This window comes from Thamnophis elegans, chromosome 3 (assembly GCF_009769535.1).
Source record: "Thamnophis elegans isolate rThaEle1 chromosome 3, rThaEle1.pri, whole genome shotgun sequence".
NCBI classification, from domain to species: Eukaryota; Metazoa; Chordata; class Lepidosauria; order Squamata; family Colubridae; genus Thamnophis; species Thamnophis elegans.
The window spans coordinates 126,134,126-126,156,709 of NC_045543.1; the positions used below are offsets into that span (position 1 = coordinate 126,134,126).

Below are 22,584 nucleotides of genomic sequence, written 5' to 3' on the forward strand. Positions count from 1 at the left end.
GACTGAAAATAAACAATCTTACTTGTTCTAATTTTTTTCATTTTCCCCCTCATATAGTTCTATGATTCATATTGAACTCCCATATACTCAGCTGCAAAGTATCTAGTTCCCAATACATTTTTCTCTAACAAAGCAAATGTCTCCAGCTGCTTGTCCAAATGGCTTCCAAGCTTTACAGCTAAAGTACTGAATTAATCCAGGTAACTGAATGGGTAATTGTGTCCTGTATTGATCTATCCAGAAGAGTTTGTAGCTACCACAGCAATCTCTACCTTAGATGCCAACTGAGCTTTGGAAGAGAGCAAAATGGTTGAAGATTGAAATTCCTAGTAGTATACGAAGTTAAAACCGACCCTTCTCCTAGAAAAATGAAATATGCTGGGAAATATTGAAAAGGCAGAATATTATCTTTCCCTGGCCAAGAAATGGAGAAACATGTTTTAGGAAGTAAACAGACTCACTCTTAATAGCCCCCACCTTTGTCAATGGGCCATTAAAAGGGCTGAGTCAGTCTATTCTACATAACACAGATCTCCCCCTTCAGCTCCAGGGTAATGGGATTAAGGCATGATAGTATTAGCCCTTTACCCATCTCACAGGGCATCTGAGAAGAAGCAATGCTCAACCAAACTTGGACTCAAAACACAGCCTACAGAGTTGCCCCTGCATGACCCCATGGCAGTCTGACAATCAATCAGAATACAAGCTCAGGTTCAAAGCCCAGAGAGGGCATAAAACCAGGGACTTTCAGCATCTCTGTCTTTTCTTTTCTTCTTCACTCAACATCTTGACGCATGTGATCACCTTTTCTGTTCAGGAAATCAAGCCATGTGATCCTGTCCACCATTACACCATCTTTCCAAGTAGCCTCCGAATTTCCAGTGTCTTTTTCCCCACTTGGAATTGAACCCAGAAGGACATTTCTTCCAACAGTAGGATACTTGCTTTGACCAGAAAAGGTAGCATCAATCCCTAGCATCTCTGGTTGAAAGGATGATGCTAGAAGACTGCTGGTAGGTCACAGAAGGATGCTTCAAGTGGACAATGAGGTAATGAGGAATATAACAACTTATTCCTTTCCTACTGGAAACTCCAAAAATCCCTAGTGAGCTCTAGCCAATGTTTACACTTTGCTAGGGGTGGGGCAGCAAAGTTTCTGTGTAAATCTAGAGGAGGTAGTAATAGCCTTGGCAATTCCCTCACTATCACTTTCAATACCTCCTGTACTGTGGATGAGGAAACATGAAGTTTCACCTTATCCTCATCGCATTTGGGATTGTCCTAGTTCATCATATGTCTGACGGTAAGTCATTTCTAATGCAGATTTTTTTTTTTTTACATTTGGGGGCCTTTGTGCAATGCAGTTTGCTATGTTCAGAAAAACAGTTAAGTCATGCAGTAGTCATAATTGTCATCTTTGAACGAATGATTTTGTTTTTAAGTTTACCAGTGAGACAATGGAAGTCCATGTTCTATTCATAAAACCATAAACAGGACAACCACACTGAAAAATCCTTGAATTCTGAAGTCAGAAGTGGAAAAGTAGCCGTTTATAAAGGAAGCACAAGCTGTCAGTTATCAATCTGAATATGTGTATCAGTGCAAATGTGCTAAAAATAAAGGAGCAGATATGTCTTCTTCAGTGGCAATTTCATATACAAAAATGTGACGAGTGGAAAAGGAAGCAAAGATCAGAGTATCTCCTCGATGTAGTAGTTTATTTATATATTTATTTTTAAAGATATTCTATAAGTCAATTAGATTTAAAAGAAACAGAAGCAGTGAGAGGTAGCAAATGTTACAAAAGAACAGCTGGAGATGGCTGTTAAATCATTTCTTTTTGTAGTTTAAACTACAAAACTACATGTAAACTACATTTTGTAGTTTAAGCCACCTATATTAAAAGCTCAAAATTCTTTAAAAGAAGTTATTTTAAGCACAGCCCTCCTTAAGATATTCTATTAGGTAAAATGAATGGATGTAGAAAGTTTTCTTTGAATTAAATCCTTCCTCCCTTACCCACAACACTGTCTAACATGTTTCTGTCTCGGCAGCATTGCCACATGAAGCAAACTCCTGCTAGCTAGCACCATTTTACGTGTCCATGAAGCGAGGTGTGTTCCAAGAGTTTTAAGCAAAGTATTTCCTGCTGTTGCTTATTGTCCACCTGTGCTTTTTATATGCCCAAATGGTTAACCTTTCCTAACATTGTAAACAAGACCTGTGCTATAGAGCTGAATGATTTGAGGGGGGGGGGGGGTGCATTAGGTTGTCTCTAGGGTGAAGACCTCTGGTGAACCCATATTTCCAATTAAGTTCTTTCTAAGCGTGCAGACTAATCATATATTGCCCAGCTATTAATAATGAGCATGACCTTCAGTAACTTTTAATGGAACTTTCTTTCAAATAAAGGTCATAAAATTCATTATCCTTAATTAATTAAGGAAATGTACAGGTGGAAATATAGCTTAGTGATAAAGGTGGCTATTTAATCATTATTGTCTTTTCCTTCGGTGCACGGTGAATAAGGATGTAGTCCATAATATGCAAATCTTGTGCTTTCTTTGGCTGGCAAGCATCCATTTATCGTAAACATGAAATATGCAAGAGCCACCTGTTGGCTAAAAGAAAAGAAAAGAAAAGAATTCCTAAAATGATAGGAATAAAAAGAATTCCATTGCTAACACTCAATAGACAATGGGAGAAAAACAAGGGAGTTCCAAAAAGATAGGTATTTTTTCTTTACTGGCTATAAAGGTAGTCCTTGACTTACAACCATTCGAAATTGCAACAGCACTGAACAAAAGTGACTTAAAATCATTCCTTGCACCAATGACTGTCCCAACCACACAGTTACGTGGTCAAAATTCAGGCAACCAGTATATATTTATGACAGTTGTAGTACCCTGGGACGCGGTGGCTTAGTGGCTAAGATGCTGTCGATCAGACAGGTTGGCAGTTTGGTGGTTTGAATCCCTGGCACCGCATAATAGAGTGAGCTCCCATTACTTGTCCCAGCTTCTGCCAACCTAGTAGTTTGAAAGCATATAAAAATGCATGTAGAAAAATAGGAACCACCTTTGGTGAGAAGGTAACAGCGTTCCGTATCCCTTCAGCATTTAGTCATGCTGGCCACTTGACCACGGAGATGTCTTCGGACAGTGCTGGCTCTTCAGCTTTGAAACAGAGAAGAGTACCGCCCCCTACAGCTGGAAACGACTAGCACATGTGTGCAAGGGGAACCTTTACCTTTACCTTTAGTATCCTGGGGTCATGTGCTCCATTTATGACCTTCCCAGCTCGTTTCCAAAAAGCAAAGTCAAAGGTGGAATCCAGAGTGGTTAACAACTGCAGAGATTCACTTAAGAACAATAGCAAAATTAGTTCATACAATTGGGCATGACTCACTCAATAACTACTTTGTTAGCAATGGACATTCTGTTCTCAATTGTGAGAACCTGTATTAAGATTTTTGAGTGTGCAGACCACAATATGTTGTACTTAGTCCCAAAAACATGGGTGAATGGGGCCACAAAATGACCAAGAAACAATAGAACAAAATGTAGAGCATAACTTGGGGGGAAAAAAACTCTTCACAAATGGCAAAAGAGTGCATCAATTTTATGTCCAATCACTTTATTTAGCTTATTTGCACAATGTAGCAAGAAATATAATGGAGTAAAAGAAAACCTGTAGGAATTAAAATTGCTAGGAGAATCATCATCAATCTCAGATATATTGTTAATACCACTTAGATGGTTGGAAGTGAGGAGCATTTAAGGAACAGGATGTACATGTCAATCTCTGTGTGTGTGCATGTATGTGTGTGTGTGTGTGTGTGTATGTGTTGCATTTGTGCTGATAAATTATATATATATATATATATATATATATATATATATATATATATATATATATATATATATATATATAATTTATACATATATAATTTATACATATATATATATACACACACACACACACACAATATATATACACACCCGCACGCACCCACACATATATGTTAACAGCAATGCTAACCTAGTGCAAACAGGCAAAGAAGTTGCAGTAGAAACAGACTTGACCTTCTTAAAACTTTTAAAACTCACAGGTATGGTAACTGTAACCATATATTTTCCATAGCTGGGAGAAAGATTATGACAGATCTAGACAAAAGATTAAAGGGCATAAATAACAGAGATGTGCTTTGACCTTGCCATTGTTTTCTTATGGCTTAGCTAGCAAGAAAAACAAATTCTTCAATATTAGATCAAGTGACTCCAAACTTCTCAGAAGACCCTGAGGTTTGGAAAATCAAAGGCAGCTGAATGAGTCCAACAGAAAAGAGAAGAAAAACCATAAAATCACATTTCAGTGTAGGAGTTAAGGCACCAGGTTAAAACCAGAAGACGATGAGTCCCAAGGGAGTGGGCGGCATACAAATCTTATTAAACTAAACTAAATTCTAGTCTCACTTTAGGCACAAAGCCAGGTGGTGACCTTAACAGTCACTCTCTCAGACCAAATCCTTCCCAAGAAAGCTGCAGGGATTAGTCCAAATCACGGGTGTCAAATTCACGGCATCACATTGCTGTCACATGACATTTTGCAACGTTTTCCCATTCGTGGAGGTGGGCTGGGTGTGACCTGCACATGACGCATCTGGTCCGTGGGCCACCAGTTTGACACCCCTGATCCATACAGTTCCCAGGAATCAACACTGATTAGAAGGTGCCAAAAGATAATTTTTAAGAAATGCCATGATGGCTACTTGTCATATTGTATATTGGTTATAATATCAATACAGGTAGTCCTTGACTTATGACCATGTCCACAACCAGTAAAATTTTGGCCACTAAGTGATGCATTAGGTATCATGAAGCAAGTCATCACATGACCAGACTTAAATTTATGACCATTTTACTGCTAAGGGAATCATTGTGATTGTTAAGAAAACCATGTGGTGGTTAAATGAATCACATGGTCATTAATTGAATCCACCCATTGAATTTGTATGTCAGAAGCCAGCAGGGAAGGTTGCAAATTGTGACCACATCACTGCAAGATGTTGCAACTGTTGTAAATGGTTGCCAAGCATCTGAATTGCGATCACATGATTGTGGGCTGGTAAGATGGTCATAACTTCAGGGACAGGCCATCAATCACTTTTTCCAGGCCTGTTGTAACTTTGAACTGTCATTAAACAAATAATCATAAGTCAACAACCACCTGTATGTTACATGGAGCAGCCAAAGAGTAATTACATCCTCTTGTAAGACAGCAGCAAATCTTATCTCAGGTGTCAAACATATAGAATTTGGCTCTCTCCCCATCCAAAAAAAAGTACTAGGAAACAAAGAAGCATGAAGCAAATTTTGAAAGTTATGATCTCCTTGTTTATCGTTCACATATAACCTCAACCCAATCATCTGTCACTCTGAGAATTAAGAGCATTAATTCTTTTCAGAAGGTGTTGTGAAATTTTCAATATTATTTGTTCTTCATTGTTTAATGAAGACTTGAATCCAACTTTTATTTGAAGATTGCTGAATAGTTTTTTAAAAAGGTATTTGTTTTACTGTGCTTGTAAGGCAGGCCAAGCTGCTTCTGGAGAATTGAAACAAAGGCAGGCTATTTTCACCCATACTGCTTATCCAGTTATTAGAGATTTTATGCAATGGCTCTTGACCAACCCTGTGCAACTAGAGTCTTAGTAAATGACCTTATGAATCAGATTACATCTTAAATCTGTAAATGAACCAGATTTTTAGTATACAGGTGAAACTCAAAAAATTAGAATACCATGCAAAAGTTCATTTACTTCTGTAATGCAATATAAAAGGTGAAACTAATATATAAGATAGACTCATTACATGCAAAGCAAGATAGTTCAAACCGTGATTTGTCATAATTGTGATGATTATGGCTTACAGCTCATGAAAACCCCAAATCCACAATCTCAGAAAATTAGAATATTACATGCAATCAATAAAACAAGGATTGTACATAGGACAATATCGGACCTCTGAAAAATATAAGCATGCATATGTACTCAATACTTGGTTTGGGCCCCTTTTGCAGCAATTACTGCCTCAATGTGGCGTGACATGGAAGCTATCAGTCTGTGGCACTGCTGAGGTGTTATGGAAGACCAGGATGCTTCAATAGAGGCCTTCAGCTCTTCTGCATTGTTCGGTCTCATGTCTGTCATCTTTCTCTTGGCAATGCCCCATACATTCTCTATGGGGTTCAGGTCAGGTGAGTTTGCTGGCCAATCAAGCACAGTAATCCCACGGTCATTGAACCAGGTTTTGGTGCTTTTGGCAGTGTGGGCAGGTGCCAAGACCTGCTGGAAAATGAAGTCAGCATCTCCATAATGCTTGTCTGCGGAAGGAAGCATGAAGTGCTCCAAAATCTCCTGGTAGACAGCTGCGTTGACCCTGGACTTAATGAAGCACAGTGGACCAACACCAGCAGATGACATGGCTCCCAAATCAACAAAGGCTGTGGAAACTTCACACTGGACTTCAAGCATCTTGCAGTGTGTGCCTCTCCATTCTTCCCCCATATTCTGGGTCCTTGGTTTCCAAATGAGATACAAAAGTTGTTCTCATCAGAAAAGAGGACTTTGGACCACTGAGCAACAGACCAGGTCTGTTTTTCTTTAACTCAGGTAAGACGCTTCTGACATTGTTTGTTGTTCGGGAGAGGCTTGACAAGAGGAATATGACAGGATCCATCTGTGTATGGTGGCTCTTGATGCACTGACACCAGCCTCAGTCCACTCCTTGTGAAAGTCCCCAACACTTTTGAATGGCCTTTTCCTGACAATCCTCTCCAGGCTGCGGTTATCCCTGCTGCTTGTGCACCTTTTTCTTCCACACTTTTCTCTTCCACATAACTTTCTATTAATGTGCTTTGATACAGCATTTTGGGAACATCCAACTTATTTTGCAATTACCTTTTGAGGCTTTCCCTCCTTATGGAGGGTGTCAATGATGGTTTTCTGCACAACTGTCAGGTCAGCAGTCTTTCTCATGATTGTGATTCCTACTGAACCAGACTGAGAGACCATTTAAAGGCTCAGGAGCCCTTTGCAGGTGTTATGGCTTAATTAGCTGATTAGAGTGGGACACTTTGAGCTTAGAATAGTGTACCTTTTCACAATATTCTAATTTTCTGAGATTGTGGATTTGGGGTTTTCATGAGCTGTAAGCCATAATCATCCCAATTATGACAAATCACAGCTTGAACTATCTTGCTTTGCATGTAATGAGTCTATCTCATATATTAGTTTCACCTTTTAAGTTGCATTACTGAAATAAATGAACTTTTGCACAATATTCTAATTTTTCGAGTTTCACCTGTATATCTTTCTTGTTAGTACTAGTTTTAATGAATACCCCAGCGTATCCCTCAAATGGTTCCAACCAATAAATCAGCTTGCACAGTGTCACTCTCATTGCCGCAAACTGGGATTTGAACCATTTCTTTGGTGGTGACAGGAGAATAGGGGAGGAAAACATAACACAATTTGTAACCTTCCAGAAAACCATAACACAACCTGTAACCTTCCACAGGCCTATCAATCAGAGGTGGGTTTCACATAATTTTACCACGGTTCGCCACACACTGAAAATGTGAATGTGCTCCTTCCATGCATGAATGCATGCAGCTTTCTGTGCATGTTTGCAAGCATGTGCGTGGCTTAGAAAACGTGGCTAAATAGGATGGCACAGTGCCGGAGCGGGTACCACAGCGCCAGGGCAGGTGGCCCATCCACAGGTCGTTACTACCAGTTTGCCCGAACCGGTTCAAACTAGCTGAATACCACCATTGTTACCAATCTATAAGGTAGTGATTTACCAGGGGTGAAATGCTACTGGTTCAGACCACTTTGCCTGAACCGGTAGTAAAAAATGCTACCAGTTCGGGTGAACCTGTAGTTCTGACCAACAGCTTTGAGACAATCAGCTGTGCTGTGCAATTTATATTCACTAGAAAGTCCTGCTTCCTAGCAAATCTAAATCACGCGGCACAGCTGTTTTCCTCCCCTGTCTGTTCTACTTACCATTGCAGACTCAGAAAAGGCTACTTAATCTGCTTTTCCAGTGCTTCACAGTAGCGCCTGTGGTGTGCATGCGCACATGAAACAAACTAGTAGCAGACTTCAGAGCATTTCATCCCTGTGATTTACCCTTTCCTTTCCTCTTTGACTTGCTGTTTTGAACAATAGCAATCAGTCTTTTAGAAAGAAAGAAAATGTGCAAGTTGATGTTTCTCTTCACTCTCCCAAATGATTTGCTGGGAATAACATCTATTTCAGGGTCTTTCAAACTTGGCAACTGTAAAATGTGTGGAATTCAATGCCTAGAATTCCCTAACCATGCTGAAGGATTCTAGGAGTTGAAATCTACGCATTTTAAAGTTGCCAAGTTTGACTACCAATGGTTTATTTGAATAAGGTGATAAAAGCTTGTGGAGCAATTTATTTTCTTCTCCCCTCCCAACTTTGTTTTTCTTTATATACCTAACTCTTATAGAACATAATTTTCTTCTTTCTATAATTTATCCATCAAAACCATAAATTCAGTTTTTGCTCTTTTACATAAGAACCACAAAGGTGTTTTGGGGCAGAACCTGTGTTTATAGCTGTTCCGTATTCCCAATGTGGTACATCTTACATAAAGATTTTTAAAATTCACATTGACTTGGTCTTTGTCATACTACCAATAACCATGCCACCAAAATCTCAGGCCATGTCCTTCTAACTCCAAGAGCTTTCTATTTCGCACAGGAGTCACTTTTTCATCCAAACCAAACAAGAAGTTGCAAACTACCATTTAAAACCAGGTAAACACAATCTCCATTGTCCTGATAATCCATCTGCTTCAGACATCTTTTTCAGTTTAATCTGTTTTACAGTTTCCAAAATTTCCCTATTGTTACAGGTGCATTGATAATTTTCTCTATTCCTCTGTAATTCTCAGTAAATTTTGTTTCCATCTATTTTCTCTAGAGACAGGTCACTTCCTTTATACAAGTTAGAATAATATTGATGCAATGCTTTTTGTAGAGCTGTTATCCATTAATACAGTCATTCTTTCCCTCTTGCAATTTCAATTTTCTTTTCTTTTTTCTTTTCATAATTTATATGCCAACCACGTCTCTGGTTTATTTGCAAACTGAATGATTTTTTATTACATAATTCATTTTATTTTCATTTCTCTCACTATTAACAGAGTTAATTGTCATTGTAAAATCTTAATTTGTTCAGAAATACTTCATCTTCTTTGGACATTTCTTTAATTCTTCTTCTCTTTTTATCTCATCCAAAACAGCTTGTGTTTTCTCTTGGCTCTTCTTTTGGGTCTTCACTATGATATAGGTTCTACATTTAGGCAAGAAAAACGAAATGCACAGGTACAGTATAGTAGTAACTGTGAGAGGGATCATGGGAGTCCTAGTGGACAACAATTTAAATATGAGCCAGCAGTGTGCAGCAGCTGCCAAAAAACCCAACACAGTTCTAGGCTACATAAACAGAGGGATAGAATCAAGATCATGTGAAGTGTTAATACCACTTTATAATGCCTTGGTAAGGCTACACTTGGAATACTGCATTCAGTTTTGGTTGCCACAATGTAGAAAAGATGTGGAGACTCTAGAAAGAGTGCAGAGAAGAGCAACAAAGACAATTAGGAAACTGGAGACTAAAACATATGAAGAACGGTTGCAGGAACTGGGCATGTCTAGTTTAATGAAAAGAAGGACTAGGGGAGACATGATAGCAGTGTTCCAATATCTCAGAGGTTGCCACAAAGAAGAGGGAGTCAAATATTCTCCAAGGCACCTGAGGGTAGAACAAGAAGCAAAGGGTGGAAACTAATCAAGGACAGAAGCAACTTAGAACTGAGAAAAAAATTCCTGACAGTTAGAACAATTAATCAGTGGAACAGCTTGCCTCCAGAAGTTGTGAATGCCCCAACACTGAAAGTCTTTAAGAAGGTGTTGGATAGCCATTTGTCTTAAATGGTTTAGGGTTTCCTGCCTAGGCTGGGGGTTGGACTAGAAGACCTCCAAGGTCCCTTCCAACTCTGCTATTGTATATTGTATGTAACTTCTAATGAAAGATTTACTTGCATCCCAAACCGTTCTTAAATCAATCCTTTACCTAAATTCTTTTCACTATTGCTACTTTCTGTAGCAAATTTCATTTGGTCTCCATTTAAAAGAACTAGATTTCCTTTCATAAACCACCAAGTCACATGACCACCTAGCCATGCCCCTCTGCCGGTCCAGCCTCCCAACAGTCTGAGGGATCGTGAATCAATCCCCTGTTCAAAACGTTTGAGGACCCCTGCCAGTGGTAGGTTTCAGACCCCATTGCAACCGGTACAGTGTAATGGGGCCCGGTGTCTCCTACATGCATGCGCGCAGCATGCATGTGCGTCCTTACCTCCATGACTCTCCAGCAGCTCAACGGAGTGTCATGCAGGCATCGTACATTCCATGCATCTGCGCGGAGGTGCCAAAGAGCTCAAATACAGGAAAGGAGTTTGGGCGGGCCGGCAGGCCCTCCGGAGCACCATATCGGAATGGTACCCGGTACTCCCAGCAGGCATTGGTATGCCCACACCGGGGCATACCGCCTGCAACCCACCACTGACCCCTGCCCTACACCATTTCTGACAGATGGCAATCCAGTTTCTTCCTTAAAAGCTTCCAGTGATGAAGCTCCCACAATTTCTGAAGGTAAGCTGTTCCATTGATTGATTGTTCTCATTATCAGAAAATTTCTCCTCATTTCTAGGTTGAATCTCTTCTTGATCAGTTTCCATCCATTATTCCTTGTCTGGCCTTTGGGTGCCTTGACCCCTCGAGTATTGGAACACTGCTAACCGTTCTTCATATGTTTTAGCCTCCAGTCTCCTAAATGTGTTGCTCTTCTCTGCACTCTTTCTAGAGTCTCAACATATCATGGTGACCAAAACTGGGTGCAGTATTCTAGGTGTGGTCTTACTAGGGCTTTATAGAGTGATATTAGTACCTCAATTGATCTTGATTTTATCCCTCTGTTAATGCAATTTAGGATTGCATTGGCTTTCTTTCGCTGGACACTGTTGGCTCATATTTAGCTGGTTGTTCACTAAGACTCCAAGATCCTTCTCATAGTCACTGCAATTAAGCCTGGTTTCACCCAGTCTATATCTGTACTTTTGTTTTTTTCTTGTCTAAGTATAAGACTTTACTTTTCTCTACATTGAATTTCATTTTGTTAGATAGGGCCCAGTGTTCAAATGTATCAAGATCCATTGGATCTTGAGCCTATCATCTAGGGTGATGGCTATTCCTGCTCTTGTCTTACACCTCACCAGATGAAATTCCTTGGCTGATAGATTCTGCAGTAATCTCCTTCTGACAGAAGATGTGTGTGTGTGTGTGTGTGTGTGTGTGTGTGTAAAAAATCCTTTGATAACTTTACATTTCTACAAGCAGAAATTTATTGATGGTTGGAACAAAAAAAGGAAAGACCCAAAATAAGCAATGACTCAAGATTTATAGAATGGAGATTAGAATTATGTATGAAACTATAACAGTGAAAATGTATGAGATAAAAACAAAGCTACGTGGTTGGAATTATGATATTTTTATATTTATAAATACTGAATAGACCAAATGTAAATAAGCATGGTGGTTATAATGTATAACTTTATATCTTAGTATGTAGGGCAAAGACTTTGCCAGGACGGTTACACTGTGTCCAATGTTTTAATTTGTGTTCAATAAAAAAAACTTTATATATATAAAAAAGAATAATTCTACTCCAGAACATTGCTAATCTTGTTAGGGAAATCCTCTAATCCAGTGCTTCGCAACCTTGGCCTCTTGAAGAGAGATGGACTTCAACTCCCAGAATCTCCTAGGCAGCAAAGAGCTCTGGGAGTTGAAGTCCATCCCTATTCAAGTAGCCAAGGTTAAGAAACACTGCACTAATCTCTTTCCTTAACTTGCCTCACTTTAAGGCTGTAAAAACATCCTTGCACACCCATGTGCCCTTTGTTGTGATGACACAGTGTCTCGATGCTTCCAAGATGGGACCAATAGCACATCTAACTCAAAGGCTCTTAGAATTATTTCCCTGCAATGTTCTTAATGGAAACTATTCTTTGCTGGACTAATAAAAAGCAGAGATGGGTTCTCTTGCATGTCCTCTATGGTTTGGGACTGGTAACTGTTTTGAGGAATGGAGAAAAGGAAGCTTAAGGCCATAGAAGTCAAGGCCTGAGATGAGACGGAATCAGTCTCAGCTGGACAAAGGCAAAACCTAGATTTTTCTGGCCATTCGGGGATATTATAAATAACCCATAAGAAAGGACTGTTAGATAATAACTAATGAGCATTAGAAAAAAGGTCAATGTTCACAGATAAGATCGGGACTTTTATTTCCTGATTCTCTTCCTTTTTTCCTCAGGGAGTTTTCAGGCACTAGTATTAAGTCTTGCAGAAAGAGCATTTTACTTCAATCTTTACCATCTAACCTAAACAGCTAAAAGAACACACATTGCCACCTTGGTAGCGTCCGCCGTGTCCCGCCCAGCCGCCCTGTTTAGGATAACCCGCTCCCTCCTAAATAGGAGGGAGACGGGGAACCCCTTACAGGGTAGGGCTGAGGAGTATGTTCAGTTCTTGGCAGACAAAGTTGCTCGGTTTCGGTCGGACCTGGACTCCATTCCCGCAGATCCAGCCGAGACACAAGGGAATGACTTGGCAGACCATCTCTGGGTTGAGTTTCAGGATGTTGCCTCCGGGGATGTGGACAAGGCTATGCGAGCTGTGAGTGCCTCCACCTGTATACTGGACCCGTGTCCCTCCTGGCTGGTTGCCAACAGCAGTGAGGTGACACGAGGCTGGATCCAGGCGGTTGTTACCGCCTCTCTTCGGGAGGGGCACTTCCCCGCCGCACTCAAGGCGGCGGTGGTGAGACCCCTCCTGAAGAAACCGTCCTTGGATCCAGCCGTTCTTAATAACTACCGCCCAGTCTCCAACCTCCCCTTCGTGGGGAAGGTTGTTGAGAAGGTGGTGGCCTTCCAGCTTCAGCGTACCTTGGAGGAAGCTAACTATCTTGACCCCTTCCAGTCCGGCTTCAGGCCCGGTTACAGCACAGAAACCGCTTTGGTCGCATTGACCGATGATCTCTGGAGAGCCAGAGATGGAGGCCACGCGTCCATCCTGGTTCTCCTTGACCTCTCAGCGGCTTTCGATACCATCGACCATGGTATCCTTCTGCGACGACTGCGGGAGGTGGGGGTGGGCGGCACTGTTCTGCAGTGGTTCTCCTCCTACCTCTCGGACAGGTTGCAGTCGGTGTTGGTGGGGGGGCAGAGATCGTCCCCGAGGCCCCTAACTTATGGGGTGCCGCAGGGTTCGGTCTTATCCCCCCTACTATTTAACATTTACATGAAACCGCTGGGCGAGATCATTCGGAGGCACGGGATAAAATACCATCAATACGCGGACGATACACAGTTGTATCTGTCCGCCCCGTGCCAACTCAATGAAGCGGTGGACGTGATGAACCGGGGTCTTGAGGCTGTTAAAGACTGGATGAGAGCTAACAAACTGGTACTCAACCCGGACAAGACCGAGTGGCTGTTGTGTTTTCCTCCCAACAATTTGGCCGACGTTCCATCACTCAGGCTGGGGGGTCAAAATTTATACCCCTCAGACAGGGTCCGCAACTTGGGAGTCCTCCTGGACCCACAGCTGAGTTTCGACCATCACTTGTCAGCTGTGACCAGGGGGGCATTTGCCCAGGTTCGCCTGGTGCGCCAGTTGCGGCCCTACCTGAACTGGGAGGCCCTCACAACAGTCACCCGAGCCCTTGTGATCTCTAGGCTGGAATACTGCAATGTGCTCTACATGGGGCTGCCCTTGAAGAGCATCCGGCGACTTCAGTTAGTCCAGAATGCAGCCGCGCGAGTGATTGTGGGCGCACCACGGTTCGCCCACATAACACCGATCCTCCGTGAGCTGCGCTGGCTACCTGTTGATCTCCGGGTGCACTTCAAGGTCTTACTTACCATTCATAAAGCGCTCCATGGTAGTGGATCTGACTATTTGAGAGACCGCCTTCTGCCAATTACCTCCCTCCGTCCCATCAGATCGCATAGAGTAGGCCTCCTCCGAATTCCATCCGCCAGTCAGTGCTGACTGGCGACTACGCGGAGGAGAGCCTTCTCAGTTGCAGCTCTGACGCTATGGAACAATCTCCCCGTGGAGATCCGCACCCTCACCACCATCCAGGCCTTCCACACAGCCCTCAAGATCTGGCTATCCCGTCAGGCCTGGGGATAAGACTTTACTCTCGCCCCTCCCGAATGTTGAATGAATGTTGTGTTTTTACCGCTAATTATTTTTACTCACATTTTCTTTTTGTGTTCTGTCCTGCACTCCCCTCCCCTATTATTGTAAGCCGCCCTGAGTCCCCTCAGGGAAAAGGGCGGCCTATAAATGTTTAATAAAACTAAAACTAAACTAAACTACCTTCTGGCTCTATTTTCTGAATACCTTGAGCGCATCCATTTTTTACTCTTAACTTTCACCTAACTGAAATACAGGTAGTCCTCGACTTACAATCACAATTGAGCCCAAAACTTCCATTGCTAAGCAATACCGTTGTTGAGCTTTGTCCTATTTTATGACCTTTCTTGCCACAGTTGTTTAAGTCAATCGCTGCAATGTTTAAGTTAGTAACACGGTTGTTAAGTGAATCTGGCTTCCTTGTGGGCTTTGATTGTCAGAAGATTGTAAAAGATGATCACGTGACCCGGGGACATTGCAACCGTCATAAATATGAGCCAGTTGCTAAGCGTCTGAATTTTGATCATGTGAGCACGGGGATGCTGCTATAGTCATTAGTGTGAAAAATGGTCATGAGTCACTTTTTTCAATGCAGTTGTAACATCAAACAATCTCTAAATGAAAGATTATAAATTGAGGACTTAAAGATATAGTACTTACCATATTTTTCGTAGTATAAAACACACCTTTTTCCCTCAAAAAAGAGGCTGAAAATCTGGGTACGTCTTATACATTGAATACAGCATTTTTTTTGCCTCCTGAAATGCTGCCCCTTCACCAAAATGACCGGGCAGAGCCTCTAGGAAGCTTTTAGAGAGTTCCTGGGGGTTGGGGAGGACAGAAATGAACGAAAAAGCTCCTTCAGCAACACTCTATAAGCTTCCTAAAGGTTATCCATGCCCTTTTTTGAAAAAAAAAATGGGCCTGTTTTCACGAAAAAAAGGCTGTTTACAGACTGCAAAAACTTTTTAAAAAAATTTTCTCTTCAAAACCTTGCTGGGTCTTATACTCCAGTGCATCTTATACTATGGAAAAATATGATAAATGTTCTGTTCGGATTACCTGTTTAAGATTCCAGGCAATTCCCTATGACATCTCTACAAAACTGTATTCCATTCCCAATTCCCACTGATTTTTACCTAACCTCCAGCAGCCAATATGTTTTACTTCGCCACGAAATCCACAGAATTCTCTGTTTACAGAGTCTGTTCCTTAGGATTTTATTTTTTTTCCTCTGCTTTTTTCCTCTGCTTTGGAACATCAAAAACAGAAGAAATGGAAAATATTATTTTTATAAAATCAGCCCAAAAGTGCAAATCCTGTTGTTTTACAGATGCCAGAGAAATAAGATTTATTCTGGGATTTTTTTGTAAAGATTATAGAAAGTGCCAAGATACATGCATTGCATCCAATCTCAATAATCCAAAATTGAACCCCAAGATCTGTATCCTATATGTATCCTATAAGTGATGTCCTAAGATTCATCTCCAACACAATTTGAACTTGGGTATAAACTTTGGATTATCGGTTTTAAATGAAAGATGTTGATTATGAATGTTGAATGTTGAATGAAGATTATCAAAAATTAAAAAGTTCATTAAAAATGTAATTCCTTGTCAATCTCTGCCTAATCTTTTTACTGCTGTACCATCCTGTTGTATTGCTTCCCTGCAGCTGGCTGTATCACATCTACTCACAATTGTCATATATAATGGCTTTCTGCTAGCAGTCTTACCCTGCATATTACTAGCTTTGCTTTCCTCCTTTACATAAACACACAACTTCTATGAATATGCTGGGCTCCTTTGCAGTGGTGGGATTCAAATAATTTAACAACTGGTTCTCTGCCCTAATGATCAGCTGGGTGGGTGTGGCTCAGTGGTCATGTGACTGGGTATGTGTGGCCAACTCAACGTCACTCATGTCAATGGGTGCTTCGCCTTAGCTATTACAATGTAATAAGAGTTAACCAGAGAGGCAGCATCTGTAAGCAGGGCAATAAAGATTAGGCTAGAAACAACACCAGAATGTTTCCTTCCTGCCTTCCTTACAGGATTAGCCCAGCAAAGGGGAAAAAAACAAAATGAGATTTCTTCCAACAACCGGTTTCCTGAATTGCTTTAGAAAGTTAACATCCGGTTCTCCCGAATAGGTGCGAACTGGCTGAATCCCACCACTGCTCCTTTGCCTCACTGAGACCTAAAAGCTTCATTTAGTCTATTATCTTTTGGGTTTGATTGAGCAAGTACCCCCCCACACTTTTTGCAATTTTAAAGCTGTGACTAATATTGGTAAATGTTCATCTTTCAGATCTCCAGGCAGAAAAGCACTCTTAATAACCAAAAGGCTACACGTGCAGTTTTCTAAATGCTACTACGCTTAGATCAGAGGTGTCAAACTGAGGCAGTAGTGGGTTTCCATTTTTTTTTACTACTGGTTCGCTTGTGCGCATGCGCAGAAGCCTCTGGGCGGGTGGGTGGCCTCCTGCCACCGCCACTACCGGTTTGCCCGATCCGGCCGAACCGGCAGAAACCCACCTCTGTATTGTGTGTGTGGCCAGCTCAACGTCACTCATGTCAGGGATTCCTGTGGTAGCCCAAGTGCTCTGTCAGGCTCAGTTTTCAGCTGTGACGGCCTACTGCAACCTTCTACCAGCAAAAACGGAGCTCAGGAGGGCTGCGGGGGGCCCTCCCGAGCTCCCTTTTCACTGGCAAAGGCACCATAGTCTGGTCCTTCGCTGTTTCCAGAGCGGCCCTGTGGGCCAGATCTAAACACTCTGTGTGGCAGATCCAGCCCCTGGGCCTTCAGTTTGACACCTCTGACTTAGACCTTTTCTGACATTTGTATATTTAATTACAAGTGTAAATCATCATCATAGGCCTGGCAAAATTTTTGTATGTCACCCTTTGATACAAATCTAGCTTTTTTGGCATTACAAGCTACATTTTCCACGAACATTGTTAGATAAGCTCCGTACACAGGAGTACCGGTAGACTGCTTTTCATGGACCAGGAAACATAGTTTGTTCCATCCAACCAGGTTATCATCGATAGGCTTGTTGATGGGTCACTCACCATCTTCTCCAGGATAGTAACAATCACTAATGAAAACAGCTGTCTGTATGCGGTATTGCATATCAATACCAACTCTCCTTTAGCTATGTCTGGTACATTCTGGGCCCATAACCATGTTAGGTAAGCTCCCCGTTGGGAGAACGAATACGTTCAGAGAAGCGTTGTGAGAGTGTTGTTGGAGAACACACAAACCAGCATACAGAGACACTGCAGTTTAAGTAGGCTTTTACTTTCGTGGAAATAGAGGTATCAGAGTCCATCAAACAGTCCAAGTCATACACGGATAAGACAGTCAGTCATCAATGTCTTTCAGTTAAGTGATAATCCAAATAACATAGTCCATAATCATACAAACAGTCTGGTACTCAAAGTTTGCTAGCAGTTGCAAAACTTGCAATAGCTCACAGCACTTTCTAACAGCCAGCTTCCAAAAATACTCAGATCAGATCAGCCCAGCATCTAACAGAGAGCTAACAGTCATTCTGGCTCCCTCTTATGGCCGATTGAGGAAAACAGCAACCAATCACATTTTACAGTATGATTTAAAGAAACAGGTATAGCATTGTTACATGATTTATATACCAACCATTAGATTATATTCCTAACAAACATCATGTGCTGTTTTGAAAACCCACTTATAAAAGCACACTTTTTAAGGCACTTTTGTATCTCTGTTAATCGATGTTTTAGTACAAGAATTCAATTTCTTTTCATGAGTTGTAATCATTTACACCCCTTGTCTAATTGTGCAGCACATTCTTGCAGGATTTATGATTCCTTGGTAAAATTTACGTGATCTTTATAATTCTAAGTGCCAACAACCCTTCAAAAAAAGGTTACTACAGGTAGTCCTCACCTTGTGACCACAAATGGGACACACTACACCATTGCTAAGCACCACAATTGTTAAGTGAAACATCACATGGTGATAGACTAACGACTTCACTTCCACTATGTTGTTAAGCGAGACATCATATAATTATAATTTATGGTTTCTCTTCTGTGTTTTCCATTATCTTTGCTTGTACAAGCCATTTGGAAAACACACAAGTGGCAATCTTGTGACCACGAAATGCTGAGACAGTTGTAAATTCCTGCCAGTTGAGATGCAACTGAATGTTGATTACATGACCCTGGTGATGTTGCCCAGGTCTTAAATGCAAAGACAGATCCTAAAGTTATTTTTTCAGAGCCTTCCTGACTTCAAACCAGTGGTGAGGTTCAAATTATTTTACTACCGGTTCTGTGGGTGTGGTTTGGTGGGTGTGGCATGGCATGGCTTGATGGGCGTGGCAAAATCCCCATTCCCTCCCGATCAGCTGGGACTCGGGAAGCAGTGAGTAGATGGGGGCAGGGCCAGTCAGAGGTGGCATTTACTGGTTCTCCAAACTATTTAAAATTTCCACTACTGGTTCTCTAGAATTGGTCATAAACTGTAGAATACCACCTCTGCTTCAAATGAATACTAAATGAGGCAGTCAGTAAGTGAGAGTTGCATGTATTTCAAATAGACCCTTCTGACTGTGCAATATTATTATAGTTGTTTGTCAGCCAGATGTTTAGACTGGATTTGGCATTTTTATCTACCTATGGATTCCTTCCCAAGGTACTAGTTGTTGTTTGATGATGTTAAAAGTATCGCTGATGTATGCAATTCCAAGTAAAACTGTCCTTTGCAATTGATTGGTGGTGATTTTGTTAATGCTGACAGTGTTCAAGTGGTGCTCCAGATGTTGATATTGTTATTCCCTTTTTTGCTTCCTGGGTAGATACTCATACATCAAACTAGATTGGCTTGTATTAGTATTTACAGACTGCAGGCCATTTGGGGATATCCCTTTTTCTTCATTAAAATGAGCAACATTGAATGTATTTACTTTTCCAGTTCTTAGGTCCAAAATCTATAACTTTTTGTTCCTATGTGGTACTATTTTTAACTGGCTTCTGTAATTTAATTTAATCCTTTTTTCTTTAAGAATAAAATGCATATGCTTAGCAACTAAATACCATGATAATTACAAAGTTTGCTCAAGCAATAACTATGCTGACTTGAGTTCTTGGAAATTTTACTCTAAAACACTTAGAGAACTTCATGATAATTCTAGTACCATTTGATGCATGACTGTTCAGTATATAGTCTCAGTTGAGCAGCCCTTATCTTTCGCCACACTGGTTACTGAGTTATAATAAAAGTAATGTTTTCTATTTCTTCCAGCTGTATTTCCTGTCTTCTTTGACTGTTGCACAGAAGTAGCCCAGCATATCCCCAAGAGATGGTTAAGAAGAGTGGTGAAATATGAGAGACAAAAGAGTGATGATTTATGCAGAATACCAGCTGTGATGTAAGTGGTACACCACGTATACATGTACGTGCATACCCAGCAACAGGATATTCCAACAAAATGGATATCCACGCAACTTCATCAAAAAGTGCCTGACCACTCAGCTCAATATAGCACAACCAACACAAGCTGCAAAAAAGATAACACTAGCATACATCAAAAACATTTCAGAAACCACCAATAGACTATTATAACTATGTGGCATCAGTATAGTACACAAACCAATTAAAGCCCTCCAAAACACCCTAAGTAAACCAAAAGTCCCAGCTGCCCAGAAGAAAAAATAGGAGCTACTTACAACATACAGTGTAAATACCGCAACAGCACTACATAGGACAAACAGGCAGGAGACTAGCAGAATACATCCATGACACCAACTATTGTGTTTTCCCAAAAATAAGACAGGGTCTTGTTTTCTTTTGACCCCAGAAATAAGCACTTGGCCTTATTTTCATGGAGGTCTTATTATTTTTGAGGTGCAGGAGGCGGCAAGCATGGTCACCTCATGGCTGCTGCTGTGTTGCAATATTTTTGGGGAAGGCTTATTTTTGGGGGAGGGCTTATTTTAGTGCATGTGCTCAAAAGCCCAATTAGGCTTATTATCTGGGGAGGTCTTATTTTGGGGAAACAGGGTAGCAGTCATAAGACATGACGAAAACTCTTTAATTTCACAACACATGGAGAGACTTAGTCATAGTTTCAACTGGGAAACTGTGATCATCCTAATCCAAGCCAAGTCAAAAAAGCTAGAGAATTCCTGGAAACCTGGCCCTTTGACAAATCATCCATTGACAGGCACATAGACATAAACAATATCTATACACCATTCAAAAGAGACAAACAACAAGCCAAAAAGAGAACAAAAAGGAACAGCAATCAGCACCCAGATGAGCGTAGATTAACTCCAAAATTAACATCAGACCAACATTCAAGAAGTAAACAATACCCCAATCAAGGATCTGCCAAACAAACTAACTGTAAACAGTCCAGCCAAAGAACCACCAAGACCACTCGCAATATTAACAGAGCTAGCCACTGGGATATAAATTGAGAGCAAACCCCACTCTTTACTAGCACTGATGATGTTATTTAGTTTGGGTAATGAAATGTATGCAAGGAAACAAAAAACACCAAGGACCTTTGTGCCTAATACCAAGCATTATCTTTGCTTTCTTTTGCCATAGTCATTATCTTTCTACATTTTCTTTTGTATGTTGAGAATTTCTCCAGTTCTCTCGCTTCTTTTCTGCTCTCTCCAGGTTCTGCAACATCCATTGTCCAGACTTTTTTTTGTTTTTCTTATTGACAATTGTTAACTCAAGGGTGTTACATGACAAGTGCTTGTCTCTTTGAATTTTAAAACCCTGAGCACTTTAGATTCTTTATTTTCTCTTACTTTGTCCGTTTTATGATCCCTCCAGTTCTTGACTGCAGACAAATCATATTCTTTGCAGATATTGTTATTAGTTCCTTTTAAAATCTTTTTTTTTATTCCTATAGCCTTCACACCAGGCGCAAAAAGGTATGTGTAAGTCCACTGAATGAAAATGTGAAGAGATGGATAAAGCAGATGACCAGGTGTTGCCAGAAAAGTGATCCAGAGATCTGGAAGAAAAGGAAACTCAGAAGGGGGAGGAAAACTATGAGGAAAGATCATATATTTGCAATGTGCAAGAAAGAAATCTGTGCTATGCAATAAATATGACAAAAGTCTCAGAATAACAGATCCCATAAACATTTTGACTTGTCTTTCATTTAAAACTCCTTCCTGAAAAGAATACCACAGCTGAATGTTTGCAGATAATATTTGCAAGGAACAAATCATACAATTGTTCTTAGTTTGCACATTCTCTTTAAGTCATGACCTGTGATTGACAAAGCACATTGCGCAGGTCCATGCAACATGCTAACCATCATGAAATCATTGACTTTGGCTTATATAGGTAATCCTTGATTTACAACCATTCATTTAGTGACAGTTACAGTGGCACAGAAAAAAAATGATTTAGGACCATTGCAACCTGAATTAAAATAATTGGAACAATAAACTGTATAAACATGGCAGGAGCCCTACAGATACTACATCAAACACATTAGCCCCAGATTAGGAAACAGAGCCCGTGGATAAGGACTTTCTGGATCCGCACATTTGAGAGTGTGTATCATTCTTAACTCTGGGGGCATGATGTTCTGGTTCCACCACAAAACCGTGTTCGACTAAAGCGCGCTCGACGAAACCGCGTACCTGACGTCATCACAGCGCGACGAAAAAAGCATGCTGTGAGCGCTAAAGCTAAAATTAACCCCTAAACCTAAACCTAACCCCCCGAAACCTAACCCTAAACCTAACCCTAAACCTAAACCTAAACCTAACCCTTAACCTAACCCTAACCCTAACCCTAACCCTAACCCTAAACCTAACCCTTACCTTAACGTGAATTGGCTTGCTTTCAAAGCGCTTTTTAAAGCGCCCTTTTTTCTCCGCGGTCGCTGTTGTCATGCTGCTGATGACGTCAGCGACGCGCTTTAATCGGTCGCGCTTTAGTGGACCGCGGTTTTGTCGTGCCATGTGATATTCTAGAATAGAGGTGGCATTCAGCCAGTTCAACAGGTTGTGGAGAACCGGTAGCAGAAATTTTGAGTAGTTCAGAGAACCAGCAAATAGGCTGACCCCGTCCCTGCTGCCTCTCAGCCTCCCAGCAGACCTTCACTTGTTGCCCTGAACAAGAGAACAGAGCTGGAAAGCAGGTTAATCCAACCAATTTCGTTGTATTTAAGTACAACGACAATAAAGATGATACTTA

The 22,584-nt window shown here is 41.0% G+C and overlaps 1 protein-coding gene across 1 annotated transcript; it reads left to right on the forward strand.

The window, feature by feature from the left end:
• Positions 1 to 1,185: 1,185 nt before the first annotated feature.
• On the forward strand, positions 1,186 to 21,504 carry CCL28 (C-C motif chemokine ligand 28). Its single transcript, XM_032212466.1, has 3 exons — positions 1,186 to 1,303; positions 19,654 to 19,780; positions 21,281 to 21,504. The coding sequence occupies exons 1-3, from the start codon at positions 1,243 to 1,245 to the stop codon at positions 21,477 to 21,479; spliced, it is 387 nt and encodes a 128-aa protein (XP_032068357.1). The 5' UTR covers positions 1,186 to 1,242; the 3' UTR covers positions 21,480 to 21,504.
• The last annotated feature ends 1,080 nt before the right edge of the window (positions 21,505 to 22,584 follow it).